Source organism: Oncorhynchus mykiss, chromosome 14 (genome assembly GCF_013265735.2).
Source record: "Oncorhynchus mykiss isolate Arlee chromosome 14, USDA_OmykA_1.1, whole genome shotgun sequence".
Lineage (NCBI taxonomy): Eukaryota > Metazoa > Chordata > Actinopteri > Salmoniformes > Salmonidae > Oncorhynchus > Oncorhynchus mykiss.
The window spans coordinates 15,271,946-15,288,738 of NC_048578.1; the positions used below are offsets into that span (position 1 = coordinate 15,271,946).

Below are 16,793 nucleotides of genomic sequence, written 5' to 3' on the forward strand. Positions count from 1 at the left end.
TTTTTTCCTTCTGCAAATAACCTCTGCAGCTAAAAACCCAGACATGTAGTTAGAGCTGATTGGTCATGGATGGATTTTTCCCCTCTCTCCTTCTCTCTCTTTTCCTCTCTACAAAGCCCAGAGGCTAGTATTTCACTGATTACAGAGTCCCCCCATTTGAATGGCCGTTTGTGTATTGTCAGAACAAAGGGGTGAGGAGGCTCTAAAGAGGTGCTAGACAGGGGAATGGATTGGGCTCAACCATTAGGCTGAGTGGAGTTGCAGGTTGAGGCTAGCTGCAGGGGCACCCTCCTGCGCTGAGGGGGGGTGGGGGGGACTCCTACCTACCGTGGCTGCTGCTATCCCTAAGTAAAGCTACATGGCTAACGGGCGGTCCATCAGAAGGGGCATCTTATTGAACCCTAGTCACACAGATGACCTCGAGGAGTGAAGCGAGACTACTTTCTCAGGACCCACCATTACCTGAGGAAGTATACTCGCCCACCCCACAGTTTAATATCAATTAGTTGGGTTGATCCATTTTGTTGACAGGTTTTGACCTTTAAACACTCACAAAATACTTTTCACCCACTGACTTGAAGGTAAGGACTTCAAATCAAAGTGTTTACCGCCTTAGGTGGGTTGACTAGGTCATGAGGTTGGAGGGCTGTGGTGTGGCATCGACACAGGGGTACAATCTCATGGAAGATTATTTTTGGATGTGTTTTTAATTTGTTGTTTAAGTTCTTAAATTGTTACGCATTTATAGAAACTTCTTACACTGTATGCACAGCTGTATAACAATTTTTTTTAACATGCTTTCCAGTCTTCAAAACTGAAAGCTGGGAGTATGGTTTGAGTTAATGCACTCTGGCCCGGTTCTCCAAGATTTGCAGCATTGTTATCAGGGGCGCAACTTTGTTTTAAGAAGTGAGGGGGACATAATTGTATTATTTGTTTTTTAATCTAGTCGGATAAACACTCCAAACAGCCTACCCGACGCTCGGAGGCGTCCGCATGGTCCTTAAGCACACCGTTGCCTCATTTTGTATCACATTCCAATGATAAAACTGTAGGGGTGGGGGACAAAAATGCAATTTCAGACTGTGGGGTGGACATGTCCCCCCCATCCCCAGTGAAAGTTGCACCCCTGAATGTTATGCCACATTACCAACAACCAGCTCCTTAATTTGGTAATTACAGCAACCCAACATACTATTAAGGGGTCATTTCATTTCGATGTAGAAAAACTTCAAGAGCTGACTTCAAGTGCTTCTACACCTGCATTGGTTGCTGTTTGGGGTTTTAGGCTGGGTTTCTGTACAGCACTTTGAGATATCAGCTGATGTAAGAAGGGCTATATAAATACATTTGATTTGATTTAACAACAAATCAATCATATCACTCAGCATTGGTTTGAAAGCATAAATAAGCGCCCAACATTAGCCTCTGCTGTCCAAGTGACTCTTCATATTCCGCCAAAGATACAAAATGGGTCAGAAAACTAGAAGAATGTGGCTCAAGGACCCGTATTATGAAATTATTGTTTTTACTACATCATGACACTTTTTGGCAGTTGTGTTTTTCACCATCCATTAACCTGGAGCCTGAGAGTAATTGTTCAGAATCATTAAGAGGAGTTAAGTAAGGTGTGCAAATACATCATGAAAACTATAACATGTGTTAGTTAACAACTATCACGAGTGAGCCCTACTGTGTGTTGGTGGTTTTGGACAATTTAAGAACTCTGTTGAACTGAGAGGGGGAAATATCATCATTAGTGTACTGAAGCTAATGAATATGTTAATATGTTCTGCATGTATCGCGTTGCTCTGAGATGATTTGTCGAGGAGCAACAGTTTAATTATCACCTCACACTCACATTACCTCTTTCTCTCTCTCACACACACACTGTGGCCCCCAACTTCAAGGCACACACACCCACACACACTGTGGCCGCCAACTTCAAGGCAAAGCCTAGATGCCGTAAATGACTCCAAGCAAACAACGTGTGATGGGGGACAAATTACAAAATGCTTCCCTTTTCTTCAAGGCGACGCTTCAAGGCTCTCTCTCCTTCTCTTTCAGCGACACTCTTCTGGGCACTGTCTCCATCACCCTATTGCACAGCGAGGTGTCGCGACCCCGTGGTGACCTGCTCCTGACTAGCCAACGTTACGCCGCGGGACTCCGGGGGCCCAGGGCCAAAGAGCCAAGCCAACAGTGTGAAAGGGGCCGCCAATATACTAATGGGGTGGGGTTGATTCCTGGGAGATGAGAGGAAGAGGCTGTCCCCGCCTCTTCACACGCTCGTTGGGCTGTGACTTGGAGTGAAAAGGGTCTGGACGGCTTATACGAGCCACTAGGCCCTCTTCGGCCGTCCCCTCACCTTGAAAATTCAATAGGATGCAGATGCCCCCCGAAACCCCCCACCCGATATGTTCGTGTCGGAGATGAAAGTGGGAAGCGAGGGGGAGAAAGGAGGTGGGGGGTTCTTGCACTAATGTAGTACATTGGGCTTCACTTACAGACACTGCCAAGTTCTTTTGTCAAGCTTAAAGGCCTGCTAGACCCTTTGAACCGCTGGCTCACCGCCCTCGGATAGCTTTTTCCACCCCACCTTTTTTTCCTACCGTCAATGAGATATTCTCCACATTCCTGATGACCGTCTGGACACAGTCTCAGAAACATCTACTGGTAGTGGTGATGGTGGAAAGCCGCAATGCTTTTTGTAGCAAATTCTCATTCGCGGCTGTGGGTTTTAAACCAAGACCTTAAGCTTACCTGCTTGTTCTTTTCTTCACTCAGTCAGTTCAGTAGCTGTGGGTAACCTAATCCTAACTCTTGAGTTGCTGGCTTGACTGCCCATCTCCCCCTCCTCAGAGGGATTGAGACAGCTCCCCATTCATAAAGCTCAACTCTAGTCATTGTCAACCAGCAGGCCCAACCTTCCAACCAATACAATTCTCGATGGTTAGTCACAAATTCTGACCAAACTTCATAGCCCCTTTGTGTAAATGCTAAATGGACTTTCCAATAATAAATCTGACATAAGTCGTAGTTTGTGTGGCTTAATGTGACTGATTAGAGTCAACGGTCAATGTATCCAACCTCCTAGAATAAACGATGGAATGGAAGAGTTACTCCATGTGCCATACATATCTGCTGTAACATGGTTCCACCGTGAAAATGTGCAGGTAAACAGTGTGCAGGAGCTTCTGTTGAAGCTAGCCACAAGTGTCACACAGGTGAGCATATCAAAGACACAGCTCTGTTCACCTTGTGCCATAGCTCTTCCTTAATACTTTCAAGGCATTGTCACAAGCCTGTGCTTTAAAGGTGACGAGTGACTACTCAATGCTGGCTCCTTTGTGCAGTTTCGTAATTATTGTTTATTATGCCTGTGGTTTTAGTCACTTTTCAACCAGCTTCATTTTGGACTGCCAGCCAACGCTTCAAACATAGTCTTTTGTTGATTATAACTTTGGATGTACACCAAATGGATGCCCCAGGTCAATCTAATCATCAGATGTGCACGCATTGTGTGTTTATTTAATGGTTCCTATAATAAATTATTATATTTTGTGCAATTAGGGGTTTTTGAATTCCGTCATTGGAGGATATCGTTTATTACTGGAGTTTGAAATCTGATAGTACACATGCATTGTACATAGGTACAGAATTGCATACTATTTGTTGTAATAGCCTATTTTGGAATTATACTGATTCACACAGTCACCCTTGTTCTTACCAGCTATTCAAAGTGCAATCCACTATAGTTTCAATTGATAGCCCTAACTCTATGGGGAAATTTTAAACGCAATGAGGATGGAATGCTGTAGTTCCCGTTGTAATAGGACAATAAATGAGAATCACACAATGGTCCTAAGTGGCGGGAGGGATGTGGGGTCATTCCACTGCGAGTTCAGAGGGCCTCGTAAACACATTCACACCTCTCTTTCATTTAAATGCAGGATAAGTTATAGCACATTATTGAAAAATCGAGTTCCACAACAACCTGCATTTCAATGCTGTCTGGGAGAGCTAAACCCAATCCACAAACGACGTGGCCTCCAATATAACCACAAAACAAGGGAAGCCGAAAAGTGTAATTGTGTTCTGAAAATACGCCTCAAACACTCTTTCTCATCTCTAGACAAAGGTAATACAACAAAACATCGGCAGATATATATTTAATATCAATCAATATAATTAACTAATTAGTGATGGTTACGCCATTAATAATATTGGAAAATAATATCGGGGGAAAAACGGATTTATGAATCATAAAAAATGTGATTAATTTTGTATATTTTTTAAATCCAGTAGGTCTATTCTCCCAAGTAGGGGTGACAGGTAGGCTAACGATTGAATTGGGCCAGTAACCAAAAGGTCGCTGGTTCGAATCACTGAACCGACTAGGTGAAAAATCTATCGATGTGCCCATGAGCAAGGCACCTAAATCGCGCTGGATAAGAGCGTCTGCTAAATGACTAAAATGTAAAGTAGCTCAGGCCATTTTTTGTGAACTTGAAATAGGACTAAACTTGCATTTAAGGAAATATCCCTTATCGAATTGCTCCAAATGAAATGGATATACAGAACTTTCTAAAGGGTTGAAAACAAGTCATCAATTTGTGAGTCCCTCCTTGTAGCCTACCAACTCCCTCCCAAGCACCATCATTTATGACTAGAGGAAAACATTCTCCAAACTGATGGTCTCTCAAAAATTACCCTATCAGGTGCACACCGCTGACAAGTTTCCACCCACCAACAAAAAAAACTCACTGTGCCCAAATCCTTAGCCGCAGACCCTCTACTGACAGGCATTACACCATCGCCCCTGCTACGAAGGTCTTCCGCTGGGTTTGATTCAGATGTAATATTTATACTCTCTGGATATCACTGACGTTTTATCACAACGTGAGGTATACCCCATAACTTTTTTTAATTTACATTTTCCTATTCAATTTTACGCACTTGTCCCCTTTTGCCCTTTTTCCAATGTGGAGTCGGAAGATTAACATGATCCATGCAAAGTGTAGATATCCCCAGGTACGCACGGAATTGAAATACATCTGATCTTTGGAGCAGCACCTTTGGGAGCAAAGAGGGTGCGCGCAATGGATTTTTAAACAAGGGAAAATATACTAAGCAATGGTTGCAAATTGAATATTTCGGCGCCCAGCAAGATACCACTGTCTACACAGCCCGTGAGAGCGGAGCGAGGAGATTTGGAGGGGGACAGGAAACAATAGGCTATATTTTTCCCCTGGATCATTTTTTTTTTACAAGGAAGCACCTAATGTTGCATTCAGTGACATTGTTGCACTCCAGTTGTTTATCATTACACTGGGATTCAAAGGCACCTCCGGAATTGTTCGCGTAGTGGACGCTGGCGGGTCTATCCTCTACTTCTCTCGGGGCTTTAACACTGTGGAAACAGGTGTATTTCAGCAAGTCAAGATGTATCTTCTGCCTTCGAGGTTCATATACCTGTAAGGATTCCATCTTTCTATTCCTTTCGTTTCTCAAAACACGTACATTCTTACCAATAGAAGTCGCTAAAAGCTAGTTACTACCCTTGTCATCCATTTAGGCTATAGTGTTTATATTTAATGTTATTGCTTGTGAGTAACCCCCTCCTCCCCTTCTCTCTCCAGGTGTTTACATTTTCTGGTCCTCTATTTCCAGCTCCAGGTAGGTTGATTCGATTGCTCAGTTTTTGGACAGTGTGTGTGTGTGTGTGTGTGTGATTTTGCGGCACCCATTCTGGATTTATTATGAACAAATCGTTATCATATAATTGGATACTTGCAAACTGGAAAATACTGTGGTTAGGCGCGCTGGTTCTTTTTCTGAGCTTTGTCTTATTACTTTTTAATATGACTTTAAATACATAAGATTAACACAATTCCCTAATTAAAGTTGTATTGTTCATTTCATAAAAATACAAGCATGGTAACTCTACCCTTGTTTAAACATGACATGTATGGTAGGGAAATAGGTTTGTAATGTAGAAGAAACGACACTACTGCGTACCTTACTCTAATGAACGAGGAGTCCTCGAGTGCATCAGATAAGCGCACAGCGCACCATTGAGCCAGGCAACTAGCGTTGAGGCATGGAAAAAACTGACATGTAGCCTGAAGAAATTTAAAGACATTTAGATCGGGATCATTTGTGATTTTGATCATTTTCAGTGTCGTGGATCTATTCGGTAATAATATAAACTCCACGAATCGCGCGCCTTTTTCGCATGCGATTGATTTGTTAAATTGGTTGTCTGTAGCCTACCTTTCATGCAATACTCAAGTCAAAATTAACATGATGTATTATTATGTAAAGTAACATTCTGCACGGTGTTAGATTCAATTTCTTAACTGTAGCTTAATATTAACAATTCATGTATTTCCGTTTTGGGCATGCTTGTAGGCTATTGGTTATTGTTTGTTCATGATATGTGACATATGAACATGAATGTAAAACATCTAGACATTTGACATTATGTATTTGGGTTAAATTAATGTCAGATATAAAGGGTAGTTAGGAAACCACCATGTTATATTGCTGGATACAGTGAGAGGCAGTGGTTAGCCCACATCCTGCTTCCATGCCTCTGTTGTTGGGGTAGTTTTATAGTCTAGTCAGTATCATATACCGAGGTGATGCCAATCAAACCTCTCCAGGATTACAGAGAACTACTAGAATTGTTTCACCTTCTTCACCCTGTCTCCAATTTAAAGCATATGTGAAAAAAAATAAAAAATATTGCTTCTATTTATACAGGGCTAAGTAATTACATACAATTCACCCAATCCTTTCCCCTCTGATTGACGTGATAAGATGTCATGAAATCTAGCTTCTTAAAAAATACTTTGGATTTCAAAAAAAAAGAACACTCATGCCAACCTAATTATTTATGAAGAGGCCAATCCATCCAATGAGGCAGCAATAGACGAAGACAGAGAGTAGAATCCCCCCTTTTACCTCTTGGATTTCACATCTCTGTCAGAGACACAACATCTCTGTCAGAGATGTTCCTTAATAAATGTGTCAAGGGATCATGATTACAAAACCTGGCATTCCCATTTCATAATAAAAGGGGACATTTTACAAAGACACCAATAAAAAACGAGGCACAACTGGGTAATGTGAGGGTTTGTGCTCTGATTGTTCCAAAGGAATTGGGACAAACAATGCTAGTGTTACTGTCTGATTTCGCCCCTGTCCTAGATAGTAATACAATACTAGTGTTTAAATTCTGATATAGTTCTTGCTTTGTATGACTAATTACTTCTGTAATTAAGATGTAGGCCAGAAGGAAGTCTCATAGAGGCTTTGCTAAAGACAAAATCCTCTAGATAGACCAATACAATTATGTAGCACAACCTTGATGGCAGGTAGACTGTGTTATGCAGATAATAAAGCGTATCTGAGATGCAAGGGGGCTAAGCTTCCCAGTGAAGATGGTGCCAGACTTTTGAAGTTTCAACCATATCCATTTTCGGGCCGTCTTTGAAAAGGGAGACGGCTCGATAAAAAATGTTGTCGATTGCATTAACCTCAGCCCTCTGCAGAGGCTTGCCTTTTTTCCTCGATGTGAAATGCAACTGTCTACAAAACAAACCTTTATGTTTGTTTAGAGATGGAGAGATTTGGCACAAATCCCTCAGCAGTAGTTATCCCCCCCAAAATGTTTTAGTTCATGCTGGCTTGGTGGTTGGCTTTTGGAGTGGGGGGGGGGGGGGGGGGGGGGGCGTAGTATGATGATGTCCTTCTAGGTTGTGGAGCGTTTTGGATGCTCTATTTAGATGCTCTATTGGTTTTGAATGTTCTTTTGGTGTTGTAGAGGCTCTATTGGATGCTCTATTGATTTTGAATGCTCTTTTAGTGTTGTTTAGATGCTCTATTGGTTTTACATGCTCTTTTAGTGTTGTAGAGGCTCTATTGAATGCTCTATTGGTTTTGAATGCTCTTTGAGTGTTGTAGAGGCTCTATCGGATGCTCTATTATATGAACTTATGAGGTGTATCATAATAACTGTTAATGTTCCTCCCCTCTAAACATTGACTCAATTCAAAGAAAGTTTGATAAAGATATTTAAATAAGATTTTCTTATTGATTAAGATGCATGTTTTCTTGAGGCAAATTACTTTATTTTAGTTGAATATTAAAAAGTGATATACAATTGTTTCATATTTTGATTAATATACTTCGAAAACTAACTGTGTTATGTAGTACCTTTAATGTTTGCTGACACCAATTTTTACTGAGAACAGCCATAACGTGGCTTCGAACAACTGGGATTTGTATTCAGATCAGTGGTTTGTTTTCCCCTTTTGTATTAAAGATTTGTTCTACCCTGAGCATATTTCCCCACTCATTCACTAAATGTCATTCATTTGCTGAGGTTAAAATAACAAGGAGTTGGAGAATGTAATGTGTATATAATTAGCCACCTGAGAGAAGCTACATAAAAGGCCATTACTATGTAATTACCACACGATACAGCTGGGGAACAGGATCTTGGCGTGAATTGAGATTTCAGGGGTTTTGAAAGTGTACATTTTCCTTCCCATCCACATATGGGGTTGGGTGACAGGGCGCTCAGGCTGCATGTATTTGGATGTGTTGTCGAAGTCAGCTATTTAAATAAAAAAAAAGTAGGCCCTTAGGCAACTTGTAAGTGCAGAACAGACCTTTGCATTCATTCTAACGGCGTGAAATATTTGAATAGGGGAGTTTATGTTACGAGATGCTCCTTCCTAGTGTGTTTTATGGTAAGAGCTGCCTCTCGCCATCGCATCCACGTCTCCACTGTGATTTATAGGCCTTACTGGGCCCTAGGGCAGATATATTTTTGATGATAGTGTAACAGGTCTGGATGCTTCAGGTGTATAATTGCTAGTGGCTTGCTTGCTTGTGGAAATGGAATACTGGTTTCTCAATATGGCCCCAGGCAAATAGTAAATAGCCGCCTCAATACAAAGACATGCAATAATAATGAAGCACGTACCATGTTGCACTTTTGTTCTCTTCTGCTTCTTTGAATGTGTTCTCAATGCCGCACAGTTAGATCAGCTTACAACATCCAAGCAGAGCAACATCCAAGCAGAGCTTCATGACAGAGGACCGAGTAAAAGCTGCTCCATGAACACCTGTGTCATGTCTTTCTCCTCCAGGAATCACAACAGAGCTCAGCTGATTTTAGGATCTATATCGAGAACCACACGCGGAACCCGGACGACCTGAGCCGGAAGCAGATCCGCATCTACCAATTGTACAGCCGCACCACGGGCAAGCACGTCCAGATCCTGGGCAAGAAGGTCAACGCCAACGGAGACGATGGGGGCAAGTACGGTACGGGAGAATTCCTGTGCACTTCACTTACAGACACTTGAGCCAGTTCCCCTCATCAATGGTCTTTACTGTGGGAATTATCCCATGTGAACCAGGATTCATTGGACCTATTTTGGACCGCTACTGGTCAGAGTTGGAGTTACATTTCTAACTTGTGAACTTTGACCCTAACTCTGCTACTTACTGATTGCTTGGTTAAGCCATTAAGATGATGAATAGTGTGGGAATTTGAGGCTATAAGCATGTCTGCCACAGATAAAGCGTGGCTAGATGTATATATTGTCTTTATTCATTGAATCTCAGCTGTGTTCCTTCCACTGTTCTGTTCAGTGACCATACTGAGGTGGGAATACAGGTGATTGTTGTCATGGGAAGTAATTGTGCGTGATGCCTGGCATAGTCGTTTCCAGGTCTACAGAGGGTCTATCAGTTTCTACATTCACTACAGTTTCTACAGTAACTGTGGGCATGGCACATATTCTATTCAAAGTTGGACGGTGGTCTAGGTGCGTTTGTATGGGAGTGCTTGCCTGTTTGCACTCACATGTATGATTTGCCAACAAACAGTCAGTCCGCGGTAATGTTGCCGGCCCGAGTCGACCTCACTGTTGTGTCGACTGTGTTCAGTCACAGATATGCTGAGGCGAGGTTTCCTCTCGTTGCTTGTTAGAGCTTGAGTGGAAGCAGATTCAATGTTTCCCATGAAGACTTGCCAACCCTGCCCCCTCAGCCCCAGTACCTGGCACCTGTGAACTCCCTGACACTGATTTAACAGGAGGCTTGGGAAGACACTCTTCTCTCATCTCTGCACTAATCCTCACTCAGTCATAACAGTAACCGCACAATGGAGGGTCAGAAAGCACGGCTGAGAAATGGAGCCGCAGCTACAGCAAGGTCAGCTACCCCACATATACACGCGGATAAGAGGGAGTTATAATTCTCCTCAGGCAGGAGTGCTTGCCTTCAACAAATGTGGTATATATAACGTGTCACATGCAATCCCACATAATTGATGTCACCATTTGTCCTGCTAGGATAGCATCTTATATCTATATCTAAATGCATAGGTATTTGTAAAAATGTGTAGAAATCCATGTCAGTGCTGGTAAATGTTTTTTAAAGGCAGTTGTTGCACCTGTAGTTTCCAGTTGCACTCGCACAAGTCCGCCCTCGGCACAGTCGTTTGAGAGCCAGCACTGAAAATGCTGTGGGGCTTCTATAGCTTGGCTACGGTGAGCAACACTACACTAAAACCACTTCAAGCCAGGCTATCACAGTACAGCTAGCTTTTTACCTTTGTAGTATGAAAGGGGTGGAAGAGGGACGGCTAAGTGGGGACTTGTGGCGCTCTCTGTCCCAGCTTCTCCAACTCCTCTCAGGAGCTCCATTGTATTTCTCAAACCAGGCCTTCTGTGATTTCAGAGAAGTCTCACCACTGTCATTGTATCCTCTTTTCTCCCTGGTTGAGAGAGGGGGATGTCTTCTTCCCTCTCTCTCTCTCCACGTCAGTTCTCAGACGAGTTTCCCACTCCCCTTCCCATCCAAGATTGTTTAAAGGGACAATTTTGGAGATGCCCCTCCCCACACCTCCTGGCTCCCCCCTCATGCCTCCGTTCCCTTGAGTGCCACTGAATAGACCAGTGTGTTAAACAGATGGATCATCTTTAACTTTTTGATTGAGTGAGCACAGACTAAAGAGAACCTGAAACCTAATCCTGAGGGAGCGTAACCCCTCCAAAATGTTTGGCAGATCTCTTGCCCGCGAGGAGCGAACAGAAACAAAGCTGACCCCACAGGGGTTAAGGCTGTGACAGAGCAAAAGAAGCCGCTGGTGTGCTTGTTTAGAATGGATCATTTCAAATGTAACCATTTTGTTTTGGCACATATGTTGTTGTGTAAACTTTATCACTGCAGGAAGATGATACTGCATTGGTGTCTACCTCTCTGGGGTTTATAGTAAATTACCAAACAAATGTTTTATCGGTTAAAACAGTTTATGGACTGTAACAACTCAATGCATGTTTGAAAAATAATGATCATGTTTTGTTTCTCTTTCGCCATCTAGCTCTTCTTATTGTTGAGACGGAAACCTTTGGGAGCCATATTCGAATAAAAGGGAAGGAGAGTGGGCATTACATCTGTATGAACAAGAATGGCAAAATAGTTGGAAAGGTAAGCATATCCTTGGTTGTCACTCTCTTGCCAGAGAACGAGGAAAATCTAACCCAATGAAATACAATTGGGTCTTTTCTATTCTCTTGTGTTTTCTAGGTATAATAACAGAGAACACCTAAAGAGACACCCCAGTGTGAACATTACTATACCTAAGCATAGAAACATGGTTTTATGTGTGCTTAAGTTCCCTTTTTAGCAACACGCAGACATTCATGATAATACACATCAATGTATGAAGAATCTACAGATAACTGCCCAAATAATGGAAACACTTGAGTAAATGAGGGATATAAAGAATGTCGAAAGCAGGTGCTTCCACGCAGGTGTGGTTCCTGAGTTAATTAAGCAATTAACATCCCATCATGCTTCGGGGTCATGTATAAAAATGCTGGGCAGGTCATTATTTTGGTTACCATGGCTATGCCCCCAAAGGATGACAATGCCCCAATCCACAGGGGACGAGTGGTCACTGAATGATTTGATGAGCATGATAATAATGTAAACCATGGCCGTGTCAGTCACCAGATCTCAACCCAATTGAACACTAACGGGAGATTCTGGAGCGGCGCCTGAGACAGCATTGTCCACCACCATCAACAACACACCAAATGATGGAATTTATTGTGGAAGAATAGTGTCACATCCCTCCAGTAGAGTTCCAGACACTTGTATAATCTATGCCCAGGTGTACTGAAGCTGTTCTGGCTTGTGGTGGCCCAATGCTCTATTAAGACATTTCATGTTGGTGTTTCCTTTATTTTGGCAGTTACCTGTATGTTCACTTGCGTAACATACAAGCCATAATGGAGAGCGCTCACTCAGTGTACCCCCGAATAAAAACCCTTTGATAAGTAACCCGTGCATTTCTTTTGACACTTCATCGGTCAATTATAGACTGCAATCCTCACAATGATCACAGTGCTTTGGAAGTCTAATGCCCACATAGGAGGAAAGCCATTGCAATTATACCTCTTGTTCACCAGGTGGCGCCATGTAAAATAGCAGCATGTACACTCCCCTCTGTATTTGTTTGGACAGTGAAGCTAGAATTATACATTTGGTCCGACACTACAGCATTTTGGATTTGAGATCAAATGTGTTATATGAGGGGACATTACTGAATGTCACCTTTTATTTGAGGGTATTGTCATAATTTTCTGTTTTACCATTTAGAATTTAAATCACTTTATACATCGAGTCCCCCCGTTTGAAAAGGTTTTTGTTCATAAGTATTTGGACAAATTAACTTATAGTGTATTGAAGTATTCACAAGTTTAGTATTTGGTCCCATATTCCTAACACACAATGTTTACTTCAGGCTGGTGACTTTACAAACTCGTTGGATGCATTTGCAGTTTGTTTCAGTTTCCGATTATATTTTACCCAATAGTACCTGAATGGTGAATAATGTTTTGTGTCATTTTGGAGTAATTTTATTGTAAATAAGAACAAAAGATGTTTCTGAAAAATTCTACATTAATGTGGATGCTACCATGATTATGGATCATCCTGAATGAATCCTGAATAATGATGAATGACAGAGGCATAAAGATCATACCCTCAAGACACACTAACCTCTCACCATTACCAATAACAGGAGGTTAGCATTTTTGGGGTGGTATGATCTTTGTTCATCTGTAACTTTCTCACTCATCATTATTCATGATTCATTCATGGTCATAATCATGGGAGCATCCACATTATTGTAGAAGTGTTCAGAAACACACTCTATTCTTATTCACAGTAAAAGCGACTCCAAAATGAAACATTATTCACCATTCAGTTCCTATTGGGTAAAAGATCATCTGAAACACAACCAAAACAAGCTGCAAATGCATCCAACAAGTTTGTAGAGTCATAAGCATAATGTAGTCATTGAATATGGGACCAAATACTAAACTTTTGACTACATTAATACATTATAAGTGAATCTTGTCAAAATACTTATGACATCTTAAAATGGTGGGTCTAGATATATAAAGTGCTTTTATTTCTAAATGGTAAATCAGATATGTATATAAATACCCTGATATAAAACCTAAAACTTTTAGGGCTCTATTAAATCAGATCCGCTTTATCCAACATCTGCATCGTGGTGGTTTTGGCGGTGTCGGAGGTCGAACTGCTTTAGGACTCCCAAATCCACAAGTGGCTCCTGGCATTATACCTTAAGCGGACATTGCCATTGGCTGCACGGAGTTGCATTAAAGGGATACGTCATGATTTTGGAAATGAGGCCCTTTTCTTCCCCAGAGTCAGATGAACTTGTGGATACCATTTTTATGTCTCTGTGTCCAATGTGAAGGAAGTTAGAGGTAGTTTCGCAAGCCAATGCTAACTAGCGTTAGAGCAATGGCTGGAAGTCTATGGACTTCGTCATTTCGCTAACGCTAGTTAGCATTGGCTCGCGAAACTACCTATAATTTCATAAAAATGGTATCCACGAGTTCATCTGACCAAAATCCCGAAGTATTTCTTTAAGAGAAATCTCATGCAGCCTTGTTTACAAGTTAGAACACAGGATTGTGACATGTGATCTACACCTCCATTAAGCTGATGGAAATCCTAATTATTTTGGCGAATGATTTTCAATTTGAGCGTCATTATTTCTATATAGCCTACACATTCTCGTTCTGAACTTCTAACATGTGGGACTGGTGTGGCTCCATGACGATGATCAAGAGCAGCTGCTCCCAGATTTGACAGCTCCAACACAGTTACACCTCAGACACAGCCAAAACAGCTATGCGGGGTGTCGGTTAACGCCGGTTAATGCTTGATCTGATTGAGTCTTGCTTCACTGTCTAAATACATACATAGGGGAGTGTACATCACAAAACAAGTATTATTCTTTTTAAACACTCACATAGCTTAAACTTACAAATTCAAGGTGTGAAATGTCTAGTAACGTTTCTGTGTCCTTAAAAGAGCTATACCACAAATGCAACTGTAGTAGTTCCATCTGTTTCTGGCTTCTATGACATACAGCAATGTTCTTTGGCAGTAGGTAAAGTATATTTCGCTTGATGTTTTGCCGCCGTGGAAGGCGGAAGTCATTGTTTCAGAGTGTTAGAAACCAGGTGCTAAGTGTCTTAACATGTTGTTTTCTTTGCAGCTCAATGGAAGGAACCAGGAGTGCGTCTTCGTGGAAGAATTCTTGGAGAACAACTACACAGCTCTCGTGTCAGCCAAGTACAAAGGCTGGTACCTGGGCTTCAACAGGAAGGGGAGGCCCAAAAAAGGATCGCGGACCACACAAACACAACAGGAAGTGCATTTCATGAAACGCCACCCAAAGGGTAAGGTGGACCCACTGGAAGAGTTTCGTTTCACTACAGTAACTAAGCGGACACGAAGGGCACGTCGCTTAAAACACAACCCCAAAACAAACTGATTGTCCAATGGACAACACACGCACTGTTGTTTCAAAGGCCATGTAAAGCTTGCTGCCTTAAAACCCCTTAAAGACTTATGTAAAAAGAACGACGACAAAAAAGAAAAAAAAATCAGAGGTTTTATTTTTATATTTCAGGAACATTGAACATCTCCCAACTGTTGGATGTTTCTGGGTAATTGTTATAACGTGTCTGTTATTTTATTTATACTGGATAAACTAAGGACGACAAAGGACCCTTTTTGCCACCATCTTCTGCTCCTTTGAATTGCAAACTGAAGGCATCCTTCTGACAGCATGAGTTTATAAATGTTATAAAAATCATCCACTAGATTTTATTGGAATACCTGTCAGTTTTGTTTGTGTTACCCCAGACAACATGGATCCCATATTTTCCACTGGAATCGGGACGCCATGGAGACGAAATGGAGAGAGGCGACAATGGCAGGTGAAACAGTTTACCTAGATAACTGCGTAGCTTTGAGTGCAACATCTGACAGTGCCCCCTCTCTCTCCCTCAACTCCCCCTCTGTTGATACCTTCTGACTCGTGGCCTACTCTGGATGGAATGCGCTGAACACGTTGTGCACTGTGTGATTTCTTTGACATGTTGGTGTGCAACCTATGATTCAGCTGAACACAACATGCTTTGACTAGCCAGACATCAGACAGACAGACGGGGTTGTAGTTTTGTTTAACCTGAGTTGATGTGGCTCAGAAGTTAACTGAGACAGAAACACTGACGCTGTTAAAATGGGAAATGTAATATCCTACCTTTTGCCTTACTTTACTTAGTGTGGTAGAATGGTTGAAAAAGACTAATGAATACTGGACAGCTTCTCAAACATTGCCGTACAAGTATATGAGGTTATCTTATATACATATATTTTGACACAGAGCAAGCTATCTGGTATTATTACCATCTGTATCCACCAATTTACCCTGCTTTTCATAGGCCTACAACCAAAAGGTGGATTGTATCACTGGTTGTTCATGGTGCACCCAAGCACCCATGTTCAAAGAGACATCCCAAAAACTCTTCATCTCTAACATTGTGTTCAATCAAGCCAGTTATATTGTCGAGAGCACTGAATTGTTGTAATGCGTACTAGGAAAGGTATATATATTCATCCTACCCACCCACTATCTCCGTATTGTAAGACCTAACTCTTAAACCCTGAAAACCATATAACGAGAAATGTGCTTATTTTGGATTCGGGGAACAGGTTGCGGCCATCACTAGACCTGGCAACCAGAGGAGTTGTGATCCCTACAGAACAATGTTGACCATTTTACCAGTGACGACAAAGTTCAGCCTCTATTCCTGGGTACAGCTGTAGTAGCCTATATATTTGTCTACCACCTGACAGGTTTTGTATGAGATGCTACTAACAACATGACACATTTATGAATTTTTAAAATGTATGCAAAAATAATTTTATGACTATTATAAGATATTTATTGCCTTTCTTTGTAAATACAATGTGATGAATTTATTTGGCCTCTGTTAATAAAATGAGGACTATATTTAAAAAAGGTATTCTATGTGTTTATAGTTGTGGGGCAAATACTGTACATGTGCCTTTTCTCTCCTAGACATTGGGGGTTATATAAATTCACTGGTAACTACTTTCCCATAGAACTTTAGACTAATGTTGTAGCTATCAATTGGTCAGACATTGAGTACATTCCCTTCTCTGCATACTGCCAAGGTATGCATTTTCATATACAAACCTTAAAGTGTGAAGGCTTCTTGTAACAGCAGCAGATTTCTATGTTGAGAAAGGTTGCATTGCGGGATCATTGGAAGAACTAATCTAAGGATTGGAAATGTGTTTTAATGGCTGACAAGTTTACTATAACCTAACCGTGAACTTTGACG

General features: G+C 41.6%; 1 protein-coding gene across 1 annotated transcript; it reads left to right on the forward strand.

Annotated features, from left to right (window-relative positions):
• Nucleotides 1–4,748: 4,748 nt before the first annotated feature.
• On the forward strand, nucleotides 4,749–16,447 carry fgf24 (fibroblast growth factor 24). Its single transcript, XM_021561344.2, has 5 exons — nucleotides 4,749–5,477; nucleotides 5,643–5,679; nucleotides 9,165–9,342; nucleotides 11,408–11,514; nucleotides 14,633–16,447. Exons 1-5 carry the CDS (start codon nucleotides 5,446–5,448, stop codon nucleotides 14,909–14,911), a joined length of 633 nt encoding a protein of 210 aa, XP_021417019.1. The 5' UTR covers nucleotides 4,749–5,445; the 3' UTR covers nucleotides 14,912–16,447.
• Nucleotides 16,448–16,793: the final 346 nt, after the last annotated feature.